The sequence below is a fragment of the Vipera berus genome (assembly GCF_964194415.1).
Source record: "Vipera berus genome assembly, chromosome: 9".
NCBI classification, from domain to species: Eukaryota; Metazoa; Chordata; class Lepidosauria; order Squamata; family Viperidae; genus Vipera; species Vipera berus.
Genome location: NC_138212.1, coordinates 7,670,557 through 7,688,484, shown reverse-complemented (window position 1 = coordinate 7,688,484; position 17,928 = coordinate 7,670,557). Strand labels below are relative to the sequence as shown.

The window sequence follows — 17,928 nt, the reverse complement described above, 5'->3', positions numbered from 1 at the left end:
GCTCAAAGGGAATGTGAGGGAGCATCATGTCCCAGCATCGTTATAGAAGCAGCCTGTTTCGAAAGAATGCATCAGCATACAGCACAGTTCTACACAAGGCTGTGGCATTGGCTTACAGTCCTGCATGAGTGAAACGATGAGCATGTCTCCTTGCTACATCAAAACACGTCAAGACTGGTGACGGTTGAAATGTTCTCGGAGTTCAGCAACAGAACGAGCCTTCCATTTTACGGAATGCTCCTTGCATGAAGGACGATACATTTAGGAAATTCAGGGGAAGCAGCTCTTTTGTGGGGAAGGGGAAAAAAAAAGCTAAGAAACCAGTTCGAAGTTTCCCTCTTCACCAAGGAAAGCGTGAAAAAAGCTAGGTCTAACGACAAGGAAGAAAGTTAAGCATGACGTTTCTCTTAGCCGTTACGGAAAGAAAAAGGTGAAGCGAGGATACACTTAATATTTTATTTCAAATAGTTAGAAAATACATAGGTGCTACTTGTTGAGATGTACCTTCAACATCACTTCCTCCCCCGGGAGGAGAGGTGCTGAAAACTGCTTACTCCCTTGAATGAAATTAAGAGCCGCCTTTTAGCAGCTGGATGGAAGCACAGGCGCAACTGCTCTGTCTTCAGGAGGGCTTTGGGCTGCTTTTCAAAGCCACATCTGCCGTTGCTGCAGGTTCTTGGCAGCCAAGGTCCAACGCTCCAGCCACTGTTGCAAGGTGAAGCCGTGCCGGCGCTCGTGCGGTAGAACAAACTGTCCTGGCTGTTCCCACCTAGACAGAGAGGGAACAGAAAAAGATGCATAAATGTGGCAAACCCGCCCCCCTCCTCTCTTTGATATCAGGCCCTGTAATACCTGCTAGGGTCCCTTCACTCACCAGGCATCCAGAGTAGCTTGGATCTCAGGCCAACGCTCGACGCGAGCCCGGCACTGATCCATCAGGCACTGGATGCGAGGCAGCAACTCAAAGGCTTGTTTCTGGTCGTGGGACTGCACTTCTCGCACCAAGGCTGGGGACAGAGAAGAAAAACAGCTTAGCTGTCATTTTTCCTTCCAATTCGAGCGTGTCCAATTCTTGGAGACTTCCTGGATCTAGTCCAGGGGTAGGCAGCCTTGGCTCTTTTAAGGACTCGTGGACTTCAACTCCCAGAATTCCTGAGCCAGCCATGCTGAGGGGAAAGGGAGAGATTTCCAAGCTGAGCCATGCTGGCTCAGGAATTCTGGGAGCTGAAGTCCACGAGTCATAAAAGAGCCAAGGTTGCCTACTCCTGGCCTAGGCCGCTTTATGACTTGTGGACTTCAACTCCCAGAATTCCTGAGCCAGCCATGCTGAGGGGAAAGGGAGAGGTTTCCAAGCTGAGCCATGCTGGCTCAGGGATTCTGGGAGTTGAAGTCCACGAGTCCTAAAAAAGCCAAGGTTGCCTACCCTTGGTTTAGTGTGTAGGCCAAGGTACCTGTCTCTCACCCTCTTATACAGGCAGCAGTGAAATAGAATGTGAGGGGAATCGCTACTACTATAGGTAGCCCTTGACTTACAACAGTTCATTTGGAAAAGTGACTTGTGACCGTTTTTCACACTAATGACCATTGCAGCATCCCCAGGGGCTCACCTGATCCCCTTTTGCAACCTTCTGACAAGCAAAGTCAGGGATAGGCAACACTGGGTCTTTTAGGACTCGCGGACTTCAACTCCCAGAATTCCTGAGCCAGCCACGCTGAGGGGAGAGAGGTTTCCAAGCTGAGCCATGCTGGCTCAGGAATTCTGGGAGTTGAAGTCCACGAGTCCTAAAAGAGCCAAGGTTGCCTACCCCTGATTCTAGTCCCTGTAATTTTCTAGGCGAGATTTTTCCGAAGTGGTATACCATTGCCTTCTTCCTAGAGCTGAGGGAGAGTGACTGGTCCAAAATCACCGTGCTGGCTTTGTGCCTAAGGCGGGACTAGAAGGCACAAGTTTTCTGTTTCTAGCCTGATGCCTTAACCACAATACCTAGATTGGCTCTCCACTTATTTTCACCCTAAGCTTAGAAGGAAGAATAGAATCGGCGTGGCTTGGAAGATAAATAAGTGAGGACCACGGAACAAAAAGAATAGGAAATAAAACACATTCCATTAAGCCAGCAGCATAAAATCCATCTCAACTTGACTTCAATATCAATGATAAATGACATTAAAAAACCCGAAAAGGTACCGAGGGAAGTGAATATTTGTAGCTCAGGGTTGAACCGTGGGGTCCTTGGCGCTCTCTGAGCTTGGTCGTTTTCTTGCAGACGTTTCGTTACCGATCTTGGTCACATTACCGCTGCTAGCATGCATGAAACCTTTGCAAGAAAACCACTGAGCTCAGAGAACATCCAAGGACCCCACCAGCCTTAAAGGCCCTTTTCACATGATCCAAAACAATGCATTTCATTTGGGGGGTGCCATAGAATCAGAGGTGCTATCAAGGAAGTTCCATCCCTGAAATCGGAGCTGGAGCTAAAAGGTTCATTGTCCTGTTCAGGGCAGGACACATTGTGACTTGCCATGTAATGAAAAACAACCCCAAATGGGGATGCGGCGAGCGTACAATGCGTGGAGAAATATTATCAAACGTTCACCCTTCAGTGTGGCTTTTAGATTTGTGGGATAAGGATGGGGTAGTGTCTCCCTTTTGCTTACAAACTGGGACAGGAAGAGGGGATTGGAATTCTGGAGCAGGATATGACCTCTGTTTTTGAAAACTTTAACTAAAGCACAAGGTCAGAAAGAAGAAGCAGCAATAATAATAATAATTGGGAGAAGTTTCCATACATGGTACATCAGGCTCTGGGGCACTATCCAGCTGGTGCTGCAAGTTTCCCAAAGCTCTTTGTTTGGAGCCCAACTGGGCATGCAGGTAAGCAAGCATCTTCTTCAGCTCCACCGTATGGAGAAGGAGCTGTTCAGGAGCCTAAAGGGAGATTAAGAAAGCAGAGATACAGATACCATATAGCAATAGCACTTAGACTTACATACTGCTTTACAGCTTCATACTGCTTTACAGCCCTCTCTAAGCGGTTTACAGAGTCAGCCTATTATGGCCCCCAACAATCTGGGCCCTCATTTTATCGACCTCAGAAGGATGGAAGGCTGAGTCAACCTTCAGCTGGTGAGACTCGAACCGCTGAACTGCTGGCAGCCGGCAGTCAGCAGAAGTAGCCTGCAGTACTGCACTCTAACCCCTGTGCCACCACGGCTCATATATATGAGATTGCGTGGATCACAGGAACGTGAAGAGGAATTCCAGACCAGCCTCAAGTGGAACACAACTCATAAAAGGCAGATGCAACGTTCTCCACTTATAAAAACAAAAAAGAAGAAATCAATGCAACACCGTAGGCTTCTAGTAGGGCGATAGCATTACAGAAAAGACTTTGTAACTGCAGTTCAGAGCAAGCTGAATACTGAGTGAACATTATACAGGTAGACCTTGACTTATGTATACCAGAGTTCCCCAACCTTTCCCGCGGGGGAGGGGGGGAGATGGGGGTCGGGAGAGGAGATGGGTCTGCGCGAGCAGTGGGCACACGCATGTAGCTCCATTTGTGTGAGCGGCAAGCACACACGCATGGTGCTCACACAAAAGGAGCATGTGCACACGCACTCACACGCTGCTCACGTAAGTGGGGATGAGTGCGTGCACACTTGCCTGCCACTTGCGCAACCCGGTTCCAAACAGCTCAAGGCCCAGTGGTGGGCCGCAACCCAGGGACCCCTGATGCACACAATTGGGACTGGAGTTTCCATTGTAAGTTGAGTCCGACCTATTTTACAATTTTTGTGGCAGTTAATCAAATCCAATTTTCCCCAATGGGTGTTTTTTTTGCCAGGAACCACTACATGGCTGCAAATGGTTCTCCAAAGCTGTAGATATGGCCCTGGGGCTCCTCTAAAATCAGCTTAGTAGTTTTCAGGATGCCTAAATGGAAAAATGACTACAAGACACCATTTTATTAGCAGCGCTGAATGAAATGTACATCGATCAGATTTTCGTTTGATACGTTCGCCCTTTGCACTCCATAGAACAAGTGCGGTTTTTGCTTCCGCTTTATTCCCCCCACCCTTAAAGTTTGCCTCCATTCCTCAATGATTACGATTAAGCTGGAAAAATGGAAGGGAGGGTGAACAGTCTATAAAACAATCCAAACAAATTTCACCCGACTCATCTTAAATGAATTCAGCAAATCACACCACAGAGGCATACCATACCTTATAAAGGGGAAAGCTAATTCCATTGCATACGTTAAGAAAGGCCCGATTTTCGGACGGTGCTGTCCGGCTTAAGCAATGGATAGAAAGTTGGTGGGCTGGGATGTCTTGAGACCTGGAAGACAATGGCAGAAAGAGGGTTTGTTTTTTTTTCCCCCCACCTGCAACTGGACCTACATCCCATCGACCATCATTAAGGCATGCCAATCCTCCGTGCTTAAAAAAGAAAATCAAGTCTATTTTCTTTATATACAAAAAAAAAAAAAAAATCTGGGGCCAAAAACACTCCTGAATTTTGCATCAAGGAAAGACAAGTGCCGGGAAAGGTAAAAAAAAAAACACCTTTCAGTAAAACTCATTTGTAGGAAATGACCCTCAGGAGAAGAGAAACGGGATTTTATTGCTTTTACTGGAAGACCATCTTTATTTAATTTTTTTATTTTTAATCCCATTTATATCCCGCCCTTCTCCGAAGACTTAGGGTGGCTTACAATCTAAGAAGCACAAATCAATGTGCTTAGCAATAGCCTTCATTCTATGTACTATGCCTGCTTATTAGGGTTTTCGGGGGCCCCAAGTGTCATTATTACAAAGTCAGCTTAATTGCCCCCAACAATCTGGGTCCTCATTTTACCTACCTCGAAAGGATGGAAGGCTGAGTCAACCTTGAACCTGGTGGAACTCGAACCTGCACTAATTGCAGGCAGCTGGTGTTACTTAGGGAGGCATTAGCCCACTGCTCCACCAAGGCTCTTTTTAACCTCCCTCAAGCCATTTCTCCCAGCTGATTTATTTCTCAAAGGGGGAAAAAGGGTAGTAACAAGAGAGCTCTTTCGAGCTTTGGAAGGAAAGTCTCTGGAAAAGGACTCCAAACATTCACCCTCCTGCCCCCCACCCAACAGAGTTACACCCAGCCACATGGAGATGCCAGGAGATGACTCACCCAGCTATCTGGCGAGTCAGCAGACAAGGCAAGGCAATGGTTTTGAAATGCTGGACCTCCCGGCTTATCCTGTCGTGAAGCTGCTGGGTCTCCAGCTGCACCTGTTGAGTCTGAGGCAGCAGTTTTTTCTGTATGAAATCCTGGATCTGAAGGAGAAGCACAACCGTAAGTCAACTGGGTGCCGAATAAGCACAGAGATAATTTTCAGGGAGGCAGCTTGCCAGTAATCCCACGGTTTTCTAGAAAGTGCTACGGCTTCAGAACAGAGGTTTGTCATCCAGGGTTTTCCCAACCGTGGCAACTTTTAAGACGCGTGGATTTCAACTCCCAGAATTCTCCAGCCAGCCGTGAATTCTGGGAGTTGAAGTCTACGCATCTTAAAGTCGCCCAGGCTAGGAAACCCTGGTCTAAATCTGTATGCTGAAGGCTTGAAATCTTAACACCTCAAATCTTAAAGGGGTCAAGCAGGTGATGAGCAAAGGCCTCTGGCAGATGGGCTGAATGGCAATCTCACCTCAGCCTGGTCCTTGCGAAGCTGGGATTTGATAAACGAAGTGCCTTTGATAAGGGCCCGAATATGTTGTTGTTTCTCATTCTGTGGGAGGAAAGCAGAGAAGTAGACCCACAGGATGAAAGTCCCTCAACAAACTTATCACATTCTCCCTTCCCTCAATACCAGGAGTTTGACTCGAAGGAGTTTTTATCTTTTTTCAAAGTATTTTCAATTACACAGGCATTCTTAAAAGTTAAAATTGTTTTCAAAACAAGGCCTAACCTTGCAAGATGTTAATTTTTATGAGTCCACCTACTTAAAATGTTTGGAAAAAAAATTGTTTTCAGTGCTAAAAATGTCATTTTTTTCTCAAAAAAAAAAAAAAAAAAAAAAAAAAAAGTAAATGTTTGCCCGGGACAAAATAATAGAAAACCACAAAATAAAAGAACTGCTGACCTTGGACTGTGCCTACCAGTTTCCTGAACTAAAAAGCCTGCCCTCTTTCCTCCCAATCCTTTCTCTTCCTGCTGCATAAAAGGTAAAGGTTCCCACGCACACGCGTGCTAGTCATTTCCGACTCTAGGGGCCGGTGCTCATCTCTGTTTCAAAGCCGAAGAGCCAGCGCTTGTCCGAGGACGTCTCCGTGGTCATGTGGCCGGCATGACTGGATGCCAAAGGCGCACGGAACGCTGTTACCTTCCCACTGGAGTGGTCCCTATTTTTCTACTTGCATTTTTACGTGCTTTACAACTGCTAGGTTGGCAGAAGCTGGGACGAGTAACAGGCGCTCACTCTGCTACGTGGCATACCTACCACCAAATGGCGGAAGTCCAAAATGCGCTGGCGTTTCGCCTGCAAGTTCTGCAGTTCTGCGTACCGGGCCTTCACCACTTCTTCCAGTTCCTGACAGCCCAGCAGGAGCCCATCCCTGTATCCTCGCAGCCTCACTGCACGGAGCTCCATCTCAAAGGCCGCTCTGGATTGCAAGGGGAAGGGACTGAGTCAGCCTAACTGGGGGGGGGTCCCCAATCTCTGGATTGCGGGGGTTCGAAACTACCGGTTCGAAACCACTGGGCCGCAGCCTGTTTGAGACTGGGCCGCGGGAGAAATGGGCAAATGCGCATGCGCAAAACTTCGCTTGCACGAGCGGAGGGCACTTCCACTCACGTGTGAAGCTCTATTCACAAGTGCCCTCTGCTCGTGCGAGTGGAGCTTCACATCCTAGCTCAAGTGCTTGCCGCTCGCACGAGTGGACCTTTGTGTGTGATTGTAAGCACTCTTCACTCGCGCGCAAAGCTCCATTCATGTGAGTGGATGGCACGTACACTGCCCTCGCACCAATGGAGCTGTGTGCACATGCGGGTGCCTGCCACTCCAATGCCTCTCCCCAAGCCGGGCCGCCAAGCTGGAAAGGTTGGGGACCGCTGGCCTAACCTGCAGATCTGGTTGTTACAGTAAACATTTGGGAATTACAGTACAGGCGATCCTTGGACTTACGGCCACATTTGGGACCGGATTTTCCGTTGCTAAGCAAGGTCGCCCGATTTTTTATGATCTTTTTTCGCCCCTGGTTGCTAAGCAAACCACTGCCAACTGTTAAGTGAATCACACTTAACAATCAAGCAAGTCTTCATTTGATTAATCAAGCAAATCCAATTTCGAATTGAGGGCCTTAATTAAGCAAATCTGGCTTCCCTCGTTGATTTTACTTGTTGGGAGCAGACTGGGATGGCCACAAAGGGCAATCGGCTAACCCCAGGGTGCTGCAACAGTGGTAAATGCATGGCAGTTCCCAAAAGCCCAACTTTTGATCATGTGATGACGGGGATGTTGCAATGGTCGTAAGCATGAGGACTGGTGTTGTAGCTTCAAAGGGTTGCTAAACGAACAGGTTGAGGATTCCCTGTGGACCTGGCCGGCCAGCCGAAAACTACCCTTACCCAGTCATCGTTCCCTCGTCTGAAGCACATCTGGAAAGACTTACCTGGCCAGGATGGAGTGCTCTGATCCGTCAGACAGGAAACTGTGCATTTCCTTCACGAGGGCTTCAAGGCGTGCCAGCAAGTCTTTCTCCACCGCATGCAGGGGAATCTGCTGCACGCAGAGCATCTCACATTTGCTCCAGCCCTCCTGTCCCAGGCAGAGTCCAAGAAAAAAGGTATTTTTTCCTTATACGGTGCACAGGAAACCCACCAGGCGAATTCAATCTATTGACCACCATCACCACCACCACCGCCACCGGCCCCCAGTCAGAATGTTCCATGCAGAAACAGAAGCTGGGAAAGTCTCTTCTGAGATCCAATTTATTTCACCTGAATAAGAACCCGGACGGAAGGCAGCTCGTCCACTGAATCCGAGACATCTTGCAAGTGTGTGCTGTTGTAACGGAACCTAGGAAGAGAGCAGAACGGGGCTTACAGGTCTTACCTGCTGCTGGAAAACCCAGAGCCAATTTTTATGTATTTATTACATACGTATCTGCTACCTATCTCACTGTTGCAGCAACTCTAGGCTTCCACACACTCACAAAGAAGTAACTAGAGATGCATGTGCCTGGCCCATATATCTAGTAAGATTAGGACTCAAATACAAATCTTCCTGATCTCCAACCTTATCCTCTATCACAGCGTTTCTCCAAGTGTGGCTGGGAAACGCCTGTTGTGATTCAGCGTCAGCCTGTGATACCAGCAGCTGAGTCTGATGATTCTGAAGAGGAGGAGGAGAAGGGGTTTGGAGAGCTTTTGGTGTCAGAGGGAGGCTCTGATGCACTGCAGGACTCTCAGCCTGGCCCCTCCCGTCATGTTCCTTATCAGACTCAGCCGTGTGAGCACAAGGTATTGGACATAGATGATTCACAGCTGGATCTATTCAGGGACGCTAGGAGCAGGAGGCAATCCAGCAGAACAGAACAGAGAAAAGACAATGAGGCAACTCGGTGAGAGGAGGAGAAGGCAATGAGAAGCCATGCCTTGGGACTGCTGATAAAAGGGGAAAATGTGGGAGGTGCTGGTTGCTGAAGGCAACCATTTGAAGATCTACTGCTAGAGTCCTGGTCTGTTATTCCTGTTTAACTCTTGTTTGAACTTTTGATTTCTTTGTAAATAAATTTGGTTGGGTTTTTCCAGCCTGTTGACTATAAAAGGGGTTGTCCCTGACATTCAAACAAGGCGGGTAGTAGGCTGGAACAGAACAACACCAGGGGATCCCCCAAGACCCTCTCAGGGGCCTGTGAAATCAAAATTATTTGCCAGATATTGAAATTATTTGCAGAAATTTAAAACAGTATCACTCTTCTCCTTATTATATTTGTTTAAAAATATAGAGGGTTTTTTCATTAAAACTGTATCTTTTATCTAGCGGGTTTAATACTGTTATTTCTATACCTGGAAATACACATTCCACAAATGTGCCAGTTTTCATTTTTTTAATATGGCAAATATCAATAAATGTAACCTATACAAGCCAAAGCTCTTTGGAGGGTGTGTGTGTCTTCCATAATTTTTAAAAATGGAAGGGGTCCGAAAAGCAAAAAAATTAAAAAACACTTTTCTGTTGGGTGAGGTTTACCTAGCAGCAATACTTTTTAGGAGTGGAGGCTGGCTTGGTGACATGTAGATGCTTCCTACAATTCCCTAGAGCTTTGGGAGAGTTCCAATGCATTCTGGGAAATATGACTGGTCCTAAGTCAACCGGCATGTATTTAACTAGCCGAAAGTAGAAGGTGTTAATTGTGCACTCAGAAGCGCTACGATCCTGGCAAATTTCGTGAGGGTGCTGAATATTCTTGCTAGCTCTGGAGGTACCTTCAATTTTACCTGGGAAGGACCATCATCAAGTCCTTCTTAGCCAAAAGATGGGACCTACTTGAGGGCAGCCACAACTTGGGGGAGGTTGATCTTGTCTGTCAACTCCTGCAGCTTCATTGTGTTCTGAAGGGCCAAGTGCTCCAAAGCTGATAGGACAAGGGCAGGAGGATGGGTACCAATAACTCTCTGTAGGAAGATGCAAAACAACAGCTGAGATTGTCCTTGATCCAACCTGTATGCCAAGCCTTTCATTGCTACAGCTAGTAACATGCCATATCTGTCTAGTTCAGCACTGTTCTTTAGAAGCTTGAACGGTTCTTATATTGAAATTCTTCCAGACTGGCTCACAGCATCATCCAGTCTTTTCCCAAATCCCAATGCCCCTCTCTCCCAATTTCCAAGATAATTTTTGGAGATACGAGAAGCCAATCCAGAGTGACCATTGTCCAATTCGACTGGCAATCGCTTCATCCCTGACTCCGCAGGGAGAAGCCGTTTGACGCCATTTCCACTGGAATAAAACAAACGGAATGCAAAGTAAGACGCTGCTATAATCCAATGTCCAGGGGGGAGTTTTATACACGAAACGTCTAGAAACCTGGTATATTGCAAAGCATTAGAGTACAAAGACTTATAGAAGTACTGTATAGTGAACAAATGGCTAAAACGTGGGGAGGAAGAAACAACGACACCCCACCAGCCTCCTAAAATGAACGAGAAAAGAAAAACTAAGGTGTGGAAGAAGTTTTCAGCAGCCAGGATGAGTGACCAGAACGTAAAAAATCCTTGGCATGGTAAGGGCATGTGAGCATAATCATCCTTTCACACTGACACATCAAGGGAACAACTAGACCTGAATGGTATAGCACAGCAGTCCCCAAACTCTGTGGCTTGGCAGCCCAGGGTGGTGGGGGGGAAGGGAACTGGCCCATACAAGCGGCAGCTTGGCACACCTGCACACGCTGGCCCACTACTCACGTGGCCTGGTTCTGAACAGCCCACAGCCCAGTAGTGGACTGTGGCCTGGGGGGGGTTGAGGATCTCTTGTATAGCAGACCTTACAAGTATGGGTTACCAACAGATCAAATTCAACCCCTGGCTCGTCTGCAAACCCCAGAGTGGACTGGGCTAAAAATCTGGATTCTTTGGTCTGGAGGATCAAATAATCCCCTTGATCCCTGCAGAGATTGATGGCTATTATTATACCATTGTGGCTTATCATCACGTATTCTTCTTGTGTTGCTTTTTAATCTTGTATTTGTTACTCAGGATACTTCCAACTCCAAGAATTCCCCCGCCAGCCTGAATTCTGGGAGTTGAAGTCCACCCATTTTCAAGTTGCCACCTCTGAGAAGCACAGATCCAAACGTCTCCGCTGTATCTAGCAGCCTTGATATTGTCAGGTTAAGCCTTCTACTGTTCTTAAGGAAGGCACAAAGAGCACCTCCAAGGCCAAAAAAAAAAAAAAAAATTGTTTACCAAGGCTGTACTGCACTGCTTTAGGTTCTCTTTATCTGGCTGAACTACAGCTCCCAGCAGCCCCAACCAGAGGGACCTGGGAACGATGTCTGTAAAGCATCAGCTTCCCCACCCTTGCTCCGGTATGCTATTCTGCCTTACCTCCACGACGCTCAGCCAATATTGGTAAGCAATATTCATCTCTTTGTCGTTCGCCCCTCTGCCGGGAAGAACCAAAGAAACACATCAGAATTTTTAAAGAGAAAGTTAGTGTGTGGCTATTTCCACATGACATTAGACCTGTCTTGTTCCCAAGCAAAAGGGGCAAATTGCAGAAAGGTAAGAGGCAGGACCCTTACGGGGAGCTCCCAGAGATGCTGTTTTCAAAAAGGGTCTTCAGGAATTGGAAACGCAGCTGGCAGCCTTCCTGGACATCCCGCTAGGAGAAAAAAAAGGCACAAAACCTGAGCTGAACCTTTTATACAATCCGTTCTCTTTCACTTTTCCATTCTTTTATACTTTACTTTATTGCGGTTGTTAACCGGCGCAAGAGAACTGGTATTCACATATTCAAAACATCCAAAACTATATAGGATAGTTAAGGAAAGTGCCTCCTTAAGTAACACCAGCTGCCTGCAATTAGTGCAGGTTCGAGTCCCACCAGGCTCAAGGTTGACTCAGCCTTCCATCCTTCCGAGGTAGGTAAAATGAGGACCCAGATTGTTGGGGGCAATAAGCTGACTTTGGAAAAAATGCCGCTTTTTGGGGGGGGGGGGGCGAAAGCCCTAACAAGCAGGCATATACATAGAATGAAGGCTATTGCTAAGCACATTGATTTGTGCTTCTTAGATTGTAAGCTGCCCTGAGCCTTCGGAGAAGGGCGGGATATAAATGGGATTAAAAAAAAAAGGAAACACAAGACCAAAAAAAAAAGGGGGGGGGGAGGCTAAAAAGCAGTATTGAATCAGAATGGGATATGAGGCTTGCAGACATTTCATTACCAGACTAGATAACATCATCAATGCCTGATGATGTAATGAAACGTCTGCAGGGCGAAGAGCCCAGCTCAGAGAGCACCAAGGACTCCACAGTTCAACTCTTGAGCTACACAGATTCTCTCCCATTAAAATATATCGATCGCAAGTACATAGAACGCTAAAATACGACAGGAGAGAGGCAATATGAGGAATAGTGGGGTGTGTCATCTTAACAAATACATTTTAACCAATCCAAGATAATTAAAATATTAGCTTTTTTTTTTCTTTTTCCTGGAATGCAATCTCTCAAGGGCCTCTTAAAAACCAAGTGTAGGTAGTCCTTGCTCAATGACCTTATCTGAGAGTGGAATTTCTGTCGCTAAACGACGCAGTTGTTAGGCAAAACATCATGCGATTATGCTGCTTAGTGACAGCAGTTCTGCTAGTTTGGGCTGTGGTCCTTGGGCCAGGACGTCATGGTTCTCCTGCCCTGCTTTGCTTGCCTCCACTCCGCCCATCTGCCTAGCTCTGCCGTTTTGGCCACCCTGCATTTAGCTGCCCCCAGCTGACCTCTGCCATCTTCTTCTTCCTCCTGCTGCTGTGAGGTGTGCCTGGCCTAGGCCTCTGCCAGGCACCTACTGGCTGTGCCAGGCCTTCCTCCTGAACCTAGGTGAGGCCTTGTGAAGGGCCAGGCTGAGCGCAGCCTGCAGAGGAAGATAGCAAAGATCAGGTGCAAGCAGAAGGCAGCACAATGCAGGGTGTCAAAAAAAAAAGGCAGAGATTGGGAAGTGGGGGGGGGGGCAGCTGAAGCATACCCTGCGGTTATAAATATTGGTGCAGGGGTGCTTCAATGGCCCTAACTGGACACAAGTACCATTAACGTAGTGCTATGGTAACTTGGAACGATCAATGAACTTCTTCCCATAACTGTGGATCCCAAGTACAACTTAAAGCCTTTTCTCTCTCTCTCTGTTTTACCCTGTAAAGTAGTCATCAGGCCTTACCAGGACTTCAGGCTCCAAGATGGGAAACCGAGACTCTGGGTGTTTGTCACCAAAACACACGGTGGCCATCTTGGCTTTCCTGAAAGAAATCCACGAGAGAGTTTGAGCTGGACATCTGCTTTCCACACTTGAATGGCACCGAGTTTCTTCTCCAGGCTAGCTGGCTGAAGAGAGATCGGCTTGGGTCACACACACACATTGCGTCAATTCATAACATAGCACAGGGGTATCAAACTCAATTTCATTGAGGGCCGCATCAGCATTGCGGTTGCCCTCAGGGGGCCGGGTGGGTATGGCCTGGGTGGGTGTGGCCTACTGGGTGGGCGTGGCTAGAGTGCGTATGGCCTACTGGGTGGGCGTGGCCAGCTCTACATCGTTCGCATCAAGGGTGTCTATGGGGGCCTGGGCAGGAGTGGGACAGATTTGAGGGTCTCTGGCAGGAGGGTCTCTGGGCCAGGGCCAAGGCAGTGGGGGCCGTTCCCTCACTGTTTCCAGGATGGCTTCGCGGGCCACATGAAACCACTTCGCGGGCCGGATCTGGCCCCTGGGCCTTGTGTTTGACATGCCTGACATAGCAGGTTGTGCACCGGTTTAGCAAATTCCAGAAATGTGGACTTCTATGCCCATCATTCCTTCATCATTCTAGGATTCCACACTTCTGGAAATCGCCACCTAGGGAAGTCTGCCTTAGCATATCGCCTGAATCCAGCATATTGCGTCCACTCGCTAATCCATGGTTAATCAAGCCATAGTTGAATACATGTGACCGCAAATCACCCCTTCTTCCTCCAACAACTAGGAGGCTGCCAGATCCCCTCTTGCCGAGGTGGTAAAGGGACCTAGAAACTGAGTCCATACTTTTCTTCCAACTGCTCCAAACGTCCCTTGACTTGTGCAGCTTTCTTGTTCAATTGTTGGCGTTCTGCTGTGACCCGTGTGGAGTAGGCCTTTAGGAGCAAACTGCGTTGCTTGGCATCCCGGATCTTTTCCCGAGTCGTTTCCAGGCTGACCTCTAGATGCCCAAGGAGAACAAGAGTTGCAAATCAGGGTGTGCAAATGTGCGCAGCTGAACCTGCCACAGAGGCTCAGCTTGTTCTGTTTGGTGTGTACTTGGATGCGGTGAGTCAGCCAAGGGGGCTTATAAACCCAGCTCAACAGTCCTCCGAGGAGTTCACAGCGGAATCCAAATGTTTCCGCGGCTTGCTCTCAACTCACCACTGGCTACAAGCTCGCGCTGTGCCAATTCAATCTGAAGGTCCACCTGCTGTATTTCTTCCTTCAAGCGAGAAATGGCCTGAGTTAGATGCTTGCGGCGTTCTTTGTCTGATTCAGAGTCGCTGGGCTTGCCCTGAGAAGAAAGATGAATCTGTTAACGTTACCAAGAAGGCCAGCTCCCCATCTTTTAGTTCTTGCTTCCTATTTGAGCAGAGTCACAGAACGATCCCTCCCACTCCTTCTTTAAAAAGGTTCCACAGCTGGAAGCTCGTCCTTTGGAAGACCAAAAAAGTCCTTGCAGAACTTGTCGCAGAAAACAGCCCAGGTCACTCACACCTCTTTGCACTAACTGCCAACAGTTTCAAGCATGGACCTTTCCAAGTGGTGGAAGCCACGCCCGTGATTTTCCTGCTATTGCTGGATTCCATTGGCCACCAGGTCAAGGTTGATGGAAGACGTAGTAGTCTAACATTAGGCGAGCCACACTCCCCCACCTACAGGCCCAAACCTTTGGAGGCAAAGCAAATGTTTTGCTTCCTTTTGTTCTCACTCACCTCACCTTTTTCCATCTGCTGATACCTAGATAACAAAAAAAATAGGATCAAGGATACAAATCTTCAACTTGTTTGGAATTCCTTTGGGCAAGGCCTTGTGTAAGGTTATAAAAAACCAGCACGTTTTCCTTTTGAAAGGGAGCAGCTGATCAGAGGGAGAAAACTGTGCGGCAGCAGAAAGGCTCTGTATTATGGTTGACATCTTTGAAACATGGCAAAATTTCCCTTGGTGCACACTTGTCAGCTCAATAAATGTAGACCAGCGCCATATTGGTTAGGACTATTCTTATTGGGACAGCTCTAGGAAAAGAATCTGGCAAGTCTGAATGTCCTCCCCCACCCCACTTTATCTTTACGTGAAATAGGGAAGGGTTCTCTGAAAATCTTCTCAAGTTATTTTCTTGGCCTGGGCTCAAGCTCCTCTTCTCTGATTTTTTTTCAAAGCCATTCCCTACACCAGGGATAGGCAAACGTGGCTCTTTTATGACTCGTGGACTTCAACTCCCAGAATTCCTGAGCCAGCATGGCTCAGCATGGAAACTTCTCCCTTTCCCCTCAGCGTGGCTGGCTCAGGAATTCTGGGAGTTGAAGTCCACGAGTCCTAAAAGAGCCAAGGTTGCCTACCCCTGCCCTACACCCTTTACAACTTTTGATTGCCAATTTTTCCCCCTGAATAAACTTAATGTATTGTTCCATCTGCAAGTATTAATCTGTGTAGAATATTGAACAACGCTCTCATATTTCAATCGCTTACTCTGCACCGATTTTGCCCTTTGGCCCTAGAATGTATACAAAGCAAAATCCTAGACTCTTCCCAGAAGTTCAACAGATTCCAAGATCACAATCCCTGTTCGACCACAGGACAAGAAACAGCTTTATTAGGTGTTAATTTTAGCCGGCAAGGGAGGACTCGCATCTTATGAAGGGGGAGCCCTTGGGTGATTGCCACGTCCCATATATCAGAGAAGCGTGGCATTGGCTAGTGTTTTTCAAGCTTGGCAACCTGAAAATGTGTGGACTTTTGACTTTTGCTCAGCTGGCTGAGGAATTCTGGGAGTTGAAATCCACACATCTTCCAAGTTGGCAAGACTGAGAAGCACTGGGTTAGTCAGTGTTCCAGCAAAACTGTGTGATTAGAGCTAGCCTTTTAAATCTCTTTCTCTTTCCACTATTGGCAGTAGATTTAAAGAACTGAGGTGCTTTAAGACTATATTATTATTGCAATAGTTTTCATTGTTTTGCTCCAACCAATAGGAGGCATTGGGTGAAAAGTATTCATGATAGTTGAGTGTTTCAGGGTTAATCTCTCAAGCCCATTATGGGACAGAAAGAAGAAAACTGGGCTCTAGAGAGAAGATGTTAAGAAAAGGATACCACAGTATGTTCCCACGGATCTTCTTTACAGTCCTGCAATATAAGCAAGATGAAAGCGTTTAACAGGGCACAGGATTCATTCTGAAAAATGTGCTTAAGGCGCAGAATAACGTGGCTCAAAACAACAGAATTAAGCCCTGCTGCAAAACATCGCAAAGAATGTTGTGCTGGAGTGCTATCTATATACTTGTAAAACAAAGGGAAGAATAACACTGTGGTTGGGTTTACATAGCCGGTTAAAGGTAAAGGTTCCCCCGCACATGCGTGCTAGTCGTTTCTGACTCTAGGGACGCTGTTACCTTCCCACCGTAGCGGTCCCTATTTTTCTACTTGCATTTTTACATGCTTTCGAACTGCTAGGTTGGCAGAAGCTGGGACGAGTAACAGGCGCTCACTCTGTTACACGGCACTCGGGATTCGACCTGCCAAACTGCCGACCTTCTGATCGACAAGCTCAGCGTCCTAATCCACTGAACCACCGCGTCCCTCATAGCCGGCTAGACCATGCTAATACTCAATTTGTGGTTCATCTACTTAAAGGAAACACAGCCACAATCTTACAATGTTACACGAACCAGGCCATTATCTAAGCCATTTCATTTGGGTACTGAGTATTGTACAAATACAAAATTTCTATTTTCTTAACTCAGAGAATAGAGCCTCTTTTTGAAAGCTGCCCATTTTCTTTCGAGACTGTTAGCAATGAATGCCAGATAAGATGCCAAACAAAAATCTATAGCTGTGTATGCTGGAAGAAATTCCTCTACTCCTTGATCTGTAGTCCAAATCCTTTGCACAGTTCTGTACTTCAAATCTAGAATTTTAAACCCTTCAAAGGTCACAGACCAAACAAAGGTAGAAGCCCCAAGGAAAATTCTGACTATCTGATCTCCATCTTGCTATTCCTACCTCTGATGATGAATGTGGCGGATGATATACTTCCAGATGTCAGCACACTGACCTGAGCACATTCTGAGGGTGAAGAATGAGAGAGAGGAAGAAGTAAAAATCCATGATGTTGGTAATTGTATCATACAATTTCGCATACTTGTCAAAATATTTCCAGACAGGAAGTCCAAATTATTAGAACCTACAATCCTATCCTAAAACATACTTTTTTTTTGAACTATTACCATCTGGCACAAGGTACAGGATAATGAAAACAAAGATAAATAGACTGAAATATAAGTTTTTATCCCAGAGCTGTAGCCATATTAAATACTACTGTATAGTGCAGCATTGAAGTGCAATATGAGGGGCAGCACAATGGTGAATAGAATGTGAAGAATGTGTGTATATAATGTGTGTTTTTACTTGCGGATTTTACTTGTGTGTAGTGTGCACTGTGGACAGCACTTTATTTCGCTGTGAGATACACAATGACAATAAAGATATTCTATTCTATATGCTGCCTATACATAACCCATTCATTCTTCATCTGCGGTTGAGCGTCAATTAAATTTATTATTAAAAATAATAATTCAGGAACCATGTTAAGATGCAAGGGAACCCAGGGTAGGAGAGGAGCGATCCACCCCCTCCAGTCTAATCTGCAGGGCTCACCGTGCTCGACAGGTTTATTCTCACTACACCCAGCAGACTGGGAGAGCACTTTGCAGATGCTCAGAAATACTCTCGCCCCTTTTCACCCACGTTCACCCACCTGCGTGCGGCCTTCTGGGAGGGAACTTTGCCCGGAGGAAGCTTCATCTCTTCCGCCGCCCAGCGCCTGAGGTCCTCGGCCAGCGATGCCCCTGTCTGCGCCGCCCCGCGCCCCGCGCCCCTTTTGCCGGCCGCCATCGCCCGCCTCCGTCTCAAACTACGGCGCCGTTCGAGGCAGACTCCGCCCCCCGCAGAGCACGCTGGGAAATGTGGTTCGC

General features: G+C 47.1%; 1 protein-coding gene across 1 annotated transcript; it reads right to left on the bottom strand.

The window, feature by feature from the left end:
• Positions 1–448: 448 nt before the first annotated feature.
• HAUS5 (HAUS augmin like complex subunit 5) lies at positions 449–17,878 on the bottom strand. Its single transcript, XM_081334909.1, has 19 exons — positions 17,712–17,878; positions 16,958–17,020; positions 16,049–16,081; positions 14,675–14,699; positions 14,121–14,253; positions 13,764–13,917; positions 12,906–12,984; positions 11,284–11,363; positions 11,087–11,144; positions 9,525–9,652; positions 7,973–8,051; positions 7,645–7,790; positions 6,474–6,636; positions 5,682–5,762; positions 5,168–5,313; positions 4,225–4,339; positions 2,788–2,926; positions 875–1,007; positions 449–769 (listed from the first exon to the last, which is right to left on the bottom strand). Exons 1-19 carry the CDS (start codon positions 17,846–17,848, stop codon positions 646–648), a joined length of 2,016 nt encoding a protein of 671 aa, XP_081191035.1. The 5' UTR covers positions 17,849–17,878; the 3' UTR covers positions 449–645.
• Between the last annotated feature and the right edge of the window lie 50 nt (positions 17,879–17,928).